At 44.0% G+C, this 13080-nt stretch overlaps 1 protein-coding gene across 3 annotated transcripts in view; it reads right to left on the minus strand.

Annotated features, from left to right (window-relative positions):
- Positions 1-718: 718 nt before the first annotated feature.
- ASXL1 (ASXL transcriptional regulator 1) overlaps positions 719-13080 on the minus strand; it is a 30195-nt gene continuing 17833 nt past the window's right edge. For all 3 annotated transcript variants that reach the window (XM_054046076.1, XM_054046074.1, XM_054046077.1), the window contains 5 exons: positions 11277-11440; positions 11067-11163; positions 8687-8792; positions 6431-7055; positions 719-5665 (listed from right to left, as the gene is read on the minus strand). In XM_054046076.1, the coding sequence (XP_053902051.1) occupies positions 2702-5665; positions 6431-7055; positions 8687-8792; positions 11067-11163; positions 11277-11440 (3956 nt within the window). In that variant the 3' untranslated portion in view covers positions 719-2701. The remainder of the gene's footprint in view (positions 5666-6430; positions 7056-8686; positions 8793-11066; positions 11164-11276; positions 11441-13080) is intronic.

The following is a 13080-nucleotide window of genomic DNA, read 5'->3' on the forward strand; positions in this document are numbered from 1 at the left end:
CCAGTGAAAGCTGGATCCACTGAATAGAGGCGTGTGATACAACAGCTGACCGCAGTGTAAAAGCTCTTATTAACCTTCCCTCCACCCACCCCCCAAAATCACTGCCTAGAAGAGAAACAAATGTATTGACAATCTAAGCTCACAGCTAGTTTCAAGTGGTGTAACTGGTACGAAATCATTGCATTGCTTTGAAATCAGCATTTAAAATCCCATTAATCCAACAATTTAACCAGACATTAGAAGAAAATGCCATATAATAGCAGAGACCATATTCCTGCTTAGGAATACTTAAGGAATTCCCTAGGTAGTTTCTACTGTGTGTGGTGCATTACCACCAATAAGGTGAATATCCGGGAGCAATGCCATTGCAGAAGGGCTTGTACAGCAGTGAACTTTGCTCTGGCAAGAAGTCCAACAACCCAAACTACTTGTTTTGTGCCGTAAGTACTTTTACTTCACTTGGCTCATATACATTACTTGTAGTTGATGCAGTGTCTTCAATTATGTTAGTATAAATGGCATACTGAAGTTCAGACAAGAATGACAGTCCCCTTTTGATCAGCTCAGTTTAAAGCTTGTGAGGACACTGCCAAGGCAAAAAGGAAAAACTTTGCCTTGGAAAAACAAGTGTTCTATTGCAAGACAACATCAAACTGGTAAGTTCCCGAGTCCAGAGCACCAAGCCCATTTCAGAAGAAGAGGATTGAAACCACACATGCAGGTTTTACAGAATGTTTATTTTTCCAATACCACAAGGGACATACAAGAGCAGGGCCCCGCTGGAGAGCTCTGCAGACCAGACCAGCTTCAATCTGTACCCTACAGTGGCCCCAAAGGATACAGAGCCAGACTGCCCCAGCTCTGCTCCCTATCTTTGGTAAGCAGGTTTTCACACCATCCCCTCAAGACTTCACTAATACTGCATTTCAATTCACCCCCGTCTCTCTCTCCCATTTCACAATATCAAGCTGCCACGTGGGTTATGGGTAAACCATTTCAGAGACGAAGAAGCTTTCTGCAGCCCACAGATTTTACACTCTCTACAGCTCTCAAACAGGGAGGTCTACAATTAAAAAAAAGCATAGTCAAGAAAGAGGTAGGTAGGAGCTAGGACAGGGGTGGGAGAAAGCTGGTAAATGAAACTGTAGGTTTGCTTCTTCCCCACTTAGAGCAACCCATTCCCGAGAGGCAATCGCTCAAAGGAGGGTCGGTCCATTTTTCTGCTCGCATCAATTCTGGATAGGTAAAGGCTTTCATACCTTTGCACTGCAGCTATAAACACAGCTCATGGAGACTCACCAGTTATGACGATGACCAGTAACTGCTATAGAAATATTTTTTAGAAGAGCGAGGAGCAAAATACATCCAGCTCAGAAAATCAGGGCAGGGCAGGTCATCCTTGAGATTGCACATTGCAGTCTATCTGCCCACAGCAATGCCATGTAGGCAGAGAGGAAGGCAATCTGAACCAAGAGTGACCCCTTTGCATGTTCAGCCTCACATTAGGCAGCACAGAATACAGTGGCTTTGACTACAGATGTAGATTAATAACTAACACCACTTTAATGTAATACTGCTGTAGAGCCTGAAAATAAAGAAACAAAAAAACCCCTTTATGTTCTATGTACATTACATCCATTTACAGAATTGGCCAGTACTGTGTACAACATATAAATACATGATCAAACAGATGCATAGAGGATACTTACAAGAATCAAATAATTCACTTTATACATCCAAGAATGAAAAGTTAAAATATATAAAAAAAAAGGAAACACCGCTTAGAATGTAAAATGACCATCACACACAGATGCACAGCCAGACACTTGCAGGTGGTCAGCTGCTGGCATGGCAAGGTTCTCATTGTAGGGCTGTAATATGGGGAGGTTACCGGCCACACTAATGAACTCCTTGGCTTTTCATACAAGTTTGTAGCAACATTTGGCCAGAAGAGGCAGCCTGGTCCAGCAGTTCAGTCAGGTGCACACAGTTCCACAGGCTACACATCTTCCTTCAGTCCAGCAGAAGGCATTGAAGCTGGCAGCCACTACCATTTGCTTCTTTCATTCCCTTAACTGGCTCCATCCAATGCACCATCACCCATATGTGGCTCTTCAGCCACCTGCTGAGTGTTTCACTGGTTACTTGATTCTGCTGTAGCATTCAAAGTACTGCACAGCCACCACCCACAGAGAAGCTTCATGTCCACATGTATTGTACAGTAGTACTTTTCCCACACAGACAGGGAACGGAGAGTGGAAGACTGTATTCTGCTCTGCTAAGGCATGGCCGGGACTAACCCAGCTCAGCCCTTAAAAACAGACAGCACTCAGTTCCAGTTCCTTTGGATGGAAAGGTTTCCTTTAGAAAAGGTCCATGGATTCCCAGAGCAAACTGCCTCTCAGTCAAGTGGTAACCTCAGCATGTGTGCCCAGAGCACAAATCAACATTTCCATGATGGTGTTAAGCAGAAGATCGCTCCAGTAGGGCACAACCCACAGATGGGGGAGTGTAACTGTGAGTAAGAACAACAGGTTTTGCACTGTGAATTTTAGTGGGAAGGCAAATCAACTCTCTCACCAAAACTTAAAGTGTAATATTGTCTCTATTATAAACTGAATAATATTTTGTGTACAGGTTTTAGGGTCAGTTATCAAAATACACACACTAAATATACAATTTTTCTGATGGCCATAATTTATTATCTCACCACAAGGCACAATACACAAAGCTTCGAGGGTCCTATACAGTCGTCATGACAAAATGCCCCACATCCTTTACACATAATCATGGCTTTAAGGCTGCAGGAACATTTGAGCGATATTTCTTCAACACTGCTGCTATCAGCAAACATCTGCACAGAAAGGGACGTATTATGGTTTGCAGCAAAGTTCGCTTTGTGGCTTAGCTGCATCACGCTTCCAGCAAGGCTTCTGGGAAAAGCTGGAGTTGTGTTGGATGAATAATTAAAGCTGGTGGAATGAAGCTGCAACTTAGAAAGCTTCCCATAAAATGCTTGTTTGATATTGAGCTGAGAGGGGATGGAAGAAGGCTCCAAGGGCTGATTGAGTCCTTTTCCTGGTTCTCTTGGTAACTTGAAAAATGGCAAGTCCATAACAAGGGGAACACTCTGCAAATGCTCCATCAGTTCCACAGGGTTGTGTGCAACATCCTTCCTGTTCTTCACATTACCCTTGACTGGGCCTCCACAGGCCAGTACATTCTCATTTTTTATTCCTCCTAGGGTGTTTGCATGTTGCTTTGAAGGCCAGTCTTCCCTGACAGTTGGTGCTCCTTCTCCAGATGCAGAGCTCTTATTTAGTGGAATCTGCTTGCTGGGGGATGTGGTTCCCATGGTTGCAATGTGCTCCAAAGCTCTTGGATGATGCAATCTGGTAGCAGTGTTGCAGGGAAAACCAGAACCAAAGAGCTTTTTGCCCTGGACGCCCACACAACTTTTATTAATTGAGGCTCCACCGATCCGATTTGGACCAAGAGAGGTTACATTTGGAGATAAAAACCTAGGTGCTGCAGGTGGATTTAGCTTTTCAGGGCTTTCACTTGTAATAGTATTTGTTAGTGGATTATGCTGTGGGACACCATGGACTAGGGGCAACTCTTTTTGATCTTCAAAGCTACAGGAAGATGATGTTCTTTCTCTAGGGCCCAACTCTTTAGGTTTCTGAGAGCCACTCACCATACTTGCCAGTTGGTCTGGAGAGCTCAAGTTAGGGCCAACTTTGGAATGCTTGTCTGGAACATCAGGCTGGTTCTCCATGCTTTCTGTTTTGGGCAGTACTGTCCCAGAGTTGCACTGTGTTTTCTGAGGATCTCTTAAAGCACTCGGAGAGTGGAAATCATCACTTCTGCTTAGGTCACTTGTATTTATTCCCACATCTTGAGAAGACTCTTGGCCAAAGCAGCAATTGCTACTTCTCTCCACTTGTAATGAGTGGTTTTCTGATGGCCTGTCCAGAAGTGACTCGGTAATTTCCAACTTGATGCTGGCATGTGATACTGGTAGAACCTTTTCCAAAGAAAGGTTCCCCTTAAGTAATTGCATCACCAGAGGGTTGTTGGCTTCAATAGAGGATATGGGCCGAGTGAAGCCTGGTGGCTTTTTCTGACCCTCAGAAGGTTTTTGAGGAAGAGGTGTGTGTGGTGCCCATCTCTGAGGCTGAGACATGTTGCTCACCATTGTTACTGACGGCAAGTCCACCATGTATGGGAGACTCTCCGTTTTCACAGAAGAGTCCAATCTAATCCCTTCATCTCTCTCAGTGTTGCGCTTATGGGTGGCGTCTCCTTTTCCTGTAGCCTCCTTAAGGTGGACATTCCTGAAGCATATATCCACCTCCACATTCTCATCAGTTAGATCAGCTTCAAAATCTGAAGCGGTATCTGTTGTTTCGCTATGCGTACTCTGGATTTCGTCATCTCCATTTGTCTTAAATCCTTGTCTCTCTCTCATGCGCTGACATACGTTTTCTGTGTTTGCTCCTGATGGCCTCTCCCACAGTTGTGGAAGTTTTTCAGAGGTACCTATTCCATTCTGAACAGTTAAGCCACCAAGTGAAAAAGGTTTCACCAAAGACCCTTTATTCTGTTCTCCATTCTGTAGTTCACTTTCATGCTGTTTTTCTGTCTGTAGGTGTCTGAAGGCATGTAACTCTGAGCCCATGTTCTCCATTCCAATAGTATTTGTTTTTGAATCATCATGATCAGTTACACATTTTCCTTTGGGTGGATTTGATCCATTAAATCTAGCTTCAATTTCTGGCTCATGTCGTTCTTTACCATCTGATGAGAATTCTGGGGTAAGGCTAGAATTATTGGCGAAAGTTTCCTTCATAGGAGAACTACAATTCAACTCTATGGGAGTGCCTACATCTTCAATTCTTGGTACAACATTGACATCATCTATGAGATAAACTGCAGACCCCTGTACCTGAGAACAAAACAGACCATTCTCAGGAGGAACTCTGCTTTCTTTCTTATTACTCTGCCCTTCCTGAGAGGCAATATGAGGTGCATTTTCAGTTCTTATGTCATGGAGGCGCTGCTCAAAGTTCTCCTCCTGCCCCAGAGAAGCTGCAGTGTCAAAAGATGGCCCAGTCAAAGCATCACCAAGCTGGCTGTTAGGTAAACCGTCAGTATGTTGAGCAACATCTTCTATTCCACCTGAGATAACATCTGCAGCATGTTCAAGAATGAAGGCTCTCTCACCATTAGGAGTGTAAGGGTCCTGTTTTGCAGGTACAGATACATTTATTTTAGCTACCTGCACAGCTACCTCAGCAAAGTTAGTCTTTTCGCCATCTAGATGGAGAGGCGGCAGTAATTGTGTTCGTTGTAGATCTGACGCACATTTTCCATGAGTTCTCTTTGATCTCCTGTACTCTGTATGGCTACTGGATTCTCCTCCACCACCTCCTTTATCGGTGCTGTTCCCTCCTCCTCCTGGCCCACCCCCACCTCCAATGGCAGCTGTAGCGGCCTCTCGCTGGGCTCGGGCTTGCAGAGCACGAGCTTTAATGTCTGCGAGTGTTCTGGCACCAGTTCTGCCCCGACCAGAGGACTCCGTGTTGGGGATGATCCTGGGGCATATCTGGTAAGCGGGCTGACCCTTAACCACCCAGGGTGGTTTGATACGTGAAAGTTGAATCTGAAAAAGAATCAGAACAGAAGATGTTAATCTAATACTTGATATTCTCAGAAAGCAAAATAGTTTAAATCAGTTCATTGAAATTCAATACATTTAGTTAAGATTCCTAAAGGAAGTGATTTTTGGCACAGTGGTAGTGCTGCTGCCCTTAGCCTCTTGATGAGGTCCTCAAGAGGTTTCTACTCAGGCTCCATATCATGGTATCTTTTAAAATCTACTTTATAATGAGATCATCTATGTCATTAGCCACCAGACAAGTATTAAACTGATGGCTTAAACACTAGCTGAATCTGGACTCTGGAGAAGAGAGAGTTTTGATTTTTGTCAAGCGTAATCCATTCTCGCTGAAATTAGTAGGATGGCAGAGCTGCAATTCTACCTACAGGGGAGTAGAAGTGTAGACAGGAGGATTCCATCCCACATGGAGGAAGGTGGGGAGTCTACAAGGTTACAATGAGAAGGTTTGAAAATCTTGACTGCATTAAATCAGCCCATTTCAGGAATAGCCACAAAACTACAAATAGTTATAATAAAAGAGGCTACTCTGCATTCTTGTCCAGGAGACCTTGGAATAATTTTCCATTCTACTCTCTGGCTGTCTAAACAAGACAACACACTGCAGTAATGAGATCTTAGCCAGCACTATCGGTGAGAGACTCTGCCATTCCCCTCTTTGAAAAAGATGACATGACATTTTCATATTACTTTGGCGCTACTGGGCACAAAGTCCCTAATGTAATAATCGGGTATAAGTGTCTCTCCTACCCGGATGGGTGGGACTTTTGGTTCCTCTTTAGTAGGCTGTGGCTTTTCTGGGTGAACACTTTCAATTGTGTTACGAAAGGACTGACGATCTTCAAGCCGGGGCTTCTTTTCGGGGAAGGAGGTGGAGGCAGCCTCCTCAAAGCATTTCCTTTTCTGGTCCTTTGACTCCCGATCTAAGTTTTCTTGGGGCAAACTGGGAATTCTGTTTACAGATGCAGCTGCAAATGACACATCTTCCATTTTACTGGTCAGTCTGGAAGCCTCTGGAGAAAACAGCAATTCTGAACCCTCTGGCTTCAACGATGCAGACGAAGAGCCTGTCAGATCTTCTCCTCCCAAATCCACCTCAGCTTTAGTCTCTTTATGGAAGGAGGAATCTGGTCCCACAGACAGAGTCTCTTTGGGGGTCTCAGTCTGGTCGGGCTCACGTATTTTATACAGGCTCCTCCTTGCTCTGCATCGCAGATCTGGCCGAGAGCGTTTCTTGAAGTGTCCATCTCGCTGACGTGTGGAAGGACCGTGCAGTGGCTTTGCTGCTTCTCCCTGGACAGACAACCCAGTCCTGTTCTCAGCATCTTCTTGCACTGAATTCTGTTGTTGTGATTCTTCTCTAGTCAAACCCAACCTGCAAAGCAACCACAGAATTATTTAAAGGCCAGAGCAAGCTTGTTGGGTCTGATTTCATTTCCTGGGAAGGATGTGAATTGTTATTTATTTACAGTACGTACTACCAGAGCAGTATATGGTCCGTTACAGATTACAAAATAGATACTCATCTCACTCAATCAATCTACAAAGAAATACCTTATGTATTCACTACTTCTGGTAACTGTCACGGGGAATAAGGAAAACGATTAAATGATGTCAGGATTTACAATCTAAAACTAATCTGTAATAGATTACAGTAGAATACAATCTAAAACTAATCTGGCATAGAGAGTACACTTATAAAGTTTGCAGACAATATCAAACTGGGAGGGGTTGCAAGTGCTTTGGAGAATAGGATTATAATTCAAAATGATCTAGACAAACTGGAGAAATGGTCTGAAGTAAACAGGATGAATTTCAATAAGGACAAATGCAAAGTATTCCACTTAGGAAGGAACAATCAGTTGCACACATACAAATGGGAAATGACTGCCTAGGAAGGAGTACTGCAGAAAGGGATCTGGGGGTCATAGTGGACCACAAGCTAAATATGAGTCGTCTGTTTAACATTGTTGCAAAAAAAAAAAAAAAAAGCGAAAGTCATCTGGGATGTATTAGCAGGAGTGTTGTAAGCAAGACTCGAGAAGCAATTCTTCCACTCTACTCTGTGATGATTAGGCCTCAACTGGAGTATTGTCTCTAGTTCTGGATGCCACATTTCAGGAAAGATGTGGACAAATTGGAGAAAGTCCAGAGAAGAGCAAAAAAAATGATTAAAGGTCTAGAAAACATGACTTGTGAGGGAAGATTGAAAAAAAAAATTGGGTTTGTTTAGTCTGGACATTAGGAAAAAACACTCTGACAGTTAGGAAGTTAAGAACTGGAATAAATTGCCTAGGGAGGTTGTGGAATCTCCATCATTGGAGATTTTTAAAAGCAGGTTAGACAAGCACCTGTAAGGGATGGTCTAGATCAGGGATCGGCAAACTTTGGCCGGCGGCCCGCCAAAGTAAGCACCCTGGCGGGCTGGGCCGGTTTGTTTACCTGCCGCGTCAGTAGGTTCGGGCGATTGCAGCTCCCACTGGCCGCAGTTCGCCGCTCCAGGCCAACGGGGGCGGCGTGAAGTGGCACCCAGCACATCCCTGGTCCCGCGCCACTTCCCGCCCCCCTCCCCCCCCCCCATTGGCCTGGAGCGGCAAACCACGGCCAGTGGGAGCCGCAATCAGCCGAACCTGCTGACGCGGCAGGTAAACAAACCGGCCCAGCCCACCAGGGTGCTTACCCTGTCGGGCCACATGCCAAAGGTTGCCAATCTCTGGTCTAGATAATACTTAGTCCTGCCATGAGTACAGGGGACTGGACTAGATGACCACTCGAGGTCCCTTCCAGTCCTATGACTCTAATATTACTAGTGTTGGAAACAAAAAGAATTCAATTTTAGGTATTTCCTTGCAGTGATAATCTGAATGATTCACTCCATAACTAGCACTCCACAAAGAGTTGCTAATTCTGGAGTTGCTTCTTCTCAGAGAGCAGGTAGCTACCAAAGGGAAGTTCCCTATCCACCTGACTTGAATAAAACAAGACCAATGAGGTAGCATTCCTTACTTTTGTCCATAGTAGTCTTCAAAGAACTTCTCTTTCCACTGCTCCACCCTCTTCTCTTTCTCCATTTCCTGTCGTATTCTAACCTGCATCTCATGAGTGAATTCACCTGCAGAGAAACAAGCAAATGCAAGTTTCATTACTATCCAAAGCCAACTCGTCAGTTCCACAGCACTCAGAGCATGCATAGTACACATTCTGTGCTTGCTAGAGAGTACATTTGCTACCCTTTTCAGAGCAGCAGCCGTGTTAGTCTGTATCCGCAAAAAGAACAGGAGTACTTGTGCCATCTTAGAGACTAACAAATTTGTTAGTCTCTAAGGTGCCACAAGTACTCCTGTTCTTTTTGCTACCCTTTGAAATTCTAGATATCCTGATGGGATATTCTGACATGTTAAATACAGCTAGTGGTCAAAGCACCAAATCACCTATTTAAGGGGAAAAAATCAGGCCCCTCCGTCCTCTCCAGAGTGATACTTAGCTGTGACCAAACACTTATGCAACTGACAGCAAGTGTCCCCACCCCTATGGCGAATCTCTGGCCTCAAGTCAATGGCAAAATTCCCACTGACTCCTGTGGAGCCAGGATTTCACCCCTAGAGATTAACTATATTGCAAGAAATGACCCTCATCTGACCATATTAAGTAACATTAAAAACCAAAAGAAAACTTGATGATTCAGGTGCCATAGAAGTTCTCACAGGGCACGTACACTACCCCATTCAGACAACAGGGGTGTGAATAGCAGTGTGCATCAATGTGCTATGCTGTAACTCCCCTCTGTGGACAGTGAGGGCATGAACTAAAAGTTTCCTAGTTGCATGAATGCAGTTCTGTTTGAGAGGACAACATTAATGTGAACTAGGAACCATTTAGTTCATGCCCTTACTGTCCACACAGGGGAATTACAGCGCAGTGCTTTGGTGCTCACTGTTATTCACAACGCTGTAGTCCCTTGAAGTGCAGTGTAGACTCAGCCATAGAATCCTCCCTTGTACTTGTGCAAGAAATTCTAAATCTTTCATTCCTTTAAAAAAAAGTTTCTAGCCCTCAGAGTTGTACAGAAAACCTTCAAAATGTAAAACGAGTGTAACCAATGCAGGGATGTCTCTCTCCCTGAGAATTCAGAGAGCCTGAAACAATAGCTTTGAGTGGTATGAAATTCTCGCACTCGTCACATTAGAGATGAATTCTGACATTGAAATTATACCAGTAATGTTAATTACATTAAATATAAAAAACAGCAGCAGGGATACTGTATTGCATGTATTATTCATGTTTATACTTAACTCAGTAAGTTTCCATTTTTTAAATTTACCAGAAGCTGCCACACAATTTACAGCCATATCACAGAAACCAGGGAGCTTACTACAAAATTGGTGTCCAGTTTGCCATAGAGTACATAAGGAGTTGGACTGGGATATTACCACCAATGGATATGGATTCTCCCTTCCTACAGGGCATTTACTGTAGCTGTTTGTGATGGAACGATTGGGGGGAGCGAGGAAGGGAGAAAAGATTAAATTCTCATATACCACAGAGATGAACATAGTAAAGATGCACAGATTAGAGCATGGATTCTCAACTGAGTCACAAACAGCCCAGGGAGATCCTGATCACCCACCTTTTCTTTATGACTAGATAGGAAAAAGGGTCCCTTATATTTTTTCTGTTGTAACATGAGCCCATTATCTGGAAAAGCCTGAGAACCCCTGGATTAATAAGCACTACGTATGTGTCACACATTAAGAAGGTCAGTGTTCAGTTTATACATTAACTACCAAAGAGAAAATGTGAGAAAAAAGAACCCAGTTAAGTTTCTTTATTGTTTATTTTTCTTTCAATTTAGAATAACTGAAGCCCAACTTAGTACAGTAAGGTTGAGTAGTTAATTTAATAATAATAAAAAAGACATTTTTAAAGTGCCATAACCAAAAAAACCCAAAACAACATTTAAAAAACAAGTTAATGGTAGCTAGGACCTGAGAAAAGTTACATTAGAGGTAGATGCCCTGCCTTATCATCTATCCTCCCTCTTCCTTCCCCTACCTTAGGGATTATAGCTTCTGCACACTGCAGCCACTAAAGGGCAACATGATCACAGACACTTGAACAGGTCTGAGAGTCATATTCCACCCAACAGAGGCAGTATGAGAGAGACCACACAAATCTAGCTGGCACTTTGTTTTTAAGGCCTCTGGGCACCTAAGAGAAGTGTAAGGTAAATGTTTAAAAAAAAAAAAAGGGGGGGGGGGGGAGCGGCAATGTAGCCAAACAGACTCCAAAGCTGGTACAGAATCAAACTCCACAGTTTGTTTTTCTTCTACCAAATAAGGTACACAGCAGGCTTCTCCCAATCATTCAAAACAGCAAATCTACCCACCATCAGCCAGTCGCTCTCTCCAGCTCTGAGCAGCATGGGTGAAGAACTCGTTATTGAGAGCACTGCCACTGAGACGCATCAGCCCATCTGCCCCCGTCTATGGAGGACAAAAGTAGAATAGATGAAAAGCACATAGAGCAGCTCTTTGGGAACAGGGATGATACAACATAACAAGCAACGAGATGCACAGTGATTGTTGTGTGCCTGTACCTGTCTGTCAACTTCTGGCAGGAGGAAGAGGAGCTGCTGTTGGAAGTGTGGGGGGAGTACATTGAAGGTTCTGGAGTTTATCAGTGCTCGGAGATTTGTGTTGACGAGAATGGAACCAGGTGTCTCAAAATCTATATCCTCACCTCTGTTTCGCTTCATTTGCCCTGTAGTTTTCAGAAAACCAAATAAAAAATAAAATCAAAACTATTTATGACAACATTTCATAAACGAATGTGCTGCTGCAAATGAGCAAATTACAAGAAAACAGGCTGTGGCACTCCAGTACAAAGGAAGGATCTCTCAAACACCTTTAAACAAATAATTCATATTTTACTACATAACTAGGTAGCATATTTAAGAGAGAAAGGAGATGGCTAGTGTTTTGACATAAGAGTGCCCTTCTTAGATAACTTGATTTCAAACAACATAGAATCATAGAATATCAGGGCTGGAAGGGACCTCAGGAGGTCATCTAGTCCAACCCCCTGCTCAAAGCAGGACCAATTCCCAACTAAATCATCCCAGCCCGGGCTTTGTCAAGCCGGTCCTTAAAAACCTCCAAGGAAGGAGATTCCACCACCTCCTTAGGTAACACATTCCAGTGCTTCACCACCCTCCTAGTGCAATAGTGTTTCCTAATATCCAACCTAGACCTCTCCCACTGCAACTTGAGACCATTGCTCCTTGTTCTGTCATCTGTCATCACTGAGAACAGCCGAGCTCCATCCTCTTTGGAACCCCCCTTCAGGTAGTTGAAAGCAGCTATCAAATCCCCCCTCATTCTTCTCTTCTGGAGACTAAACAACCCCAGTTCCCTCAGCCTCTCCTCATAAGTCATGTGCTCCAGACCCCTAATCATTTTTGTTGCCCTCCGCTGGACTCTTTCCAATTTTTCCACATCCTTCTTGTAATGTGGGGCCCAAACTGGACACAGTACTCCAGATGAGGCCTCACCAATGTCGAATAAAGGGGAACGATCACGTTCCTCGATCTGCTGGCAATACCCCTACTTATACAGCCCAAAATGCCGTTAGCCTTCTTGGCAACAAGAGCACACTGTTGCCTCATATCCAGCTCCTTGTCCACTGTGACCCCTAGGTCCTTTTCTGCAGAACTGCTACCTAGCCATTCGGCCCCTAGTCTGTAGCAGTGCATAGGAGTCTTCCATCCTAAGTGCAGGACTCTGCACTTGTCCTTGTTGAACCTCATCAGGTTTTTTTTGGCCCAATCCTCTAATTTGTCTAGGTCCCTCTATATCTGATCCCTACCCTCCAGTGTATCTACCACGCCTCCCAGTTTAGTGTCATCTGCAAACTTGCTGAGAGTGCAGTCCACACCATCCTCCAGATCATTAATAAAGATATTAAACAAAACCGGCCCCAGGAACGACCTTTGGGGCACTCCGCTTGAAACCGGCTGCCAACTAGACATGGAGCCATTGATCACTACCCGTTGAGCCCGACGATCTAACCAGCTTTCTATCCACCTTACAGTCCATTCATCCAGCCCATACTTCTTTAAGTTGGCAAGAATATTGTGGTAGACCGTATCAAAAGCTTTGCTAAAGTCAAGGAATAACACATCCACTGCTTTCCCCTCATCCACAGAGGGAGTTATTTCATCATAGAAGGCAATTAGGTTAGTCATAAATGAGCTGGCCTCAGAGACCAGTTCCCTGAATACCTGAATCACAGCATACAAACACAATCCTCTTGTATGTTTCAGAACCATCCTTTCCAAGGTTCCTGCAGTCAGACCACTTTTTAACTAATATATAAGAGCTAGTGACTCCACCCTGCATCTT

Source organism: Malaclemys terrapin, chromosome 12 (genome assembly GCF_027887155.1).
Source record: "Malaclemys terrapin pileata isolate rMalTer1 chromosome 12, rMalTer1.hap1, whole genome shotgun sequence".
Classification (NCBI taxonomy): domain Eukaryota; kingdom Metazoa; phylum Chordata; order Testudines; family Emydidae; genus Malaclemys; species Malaclemys terrapin.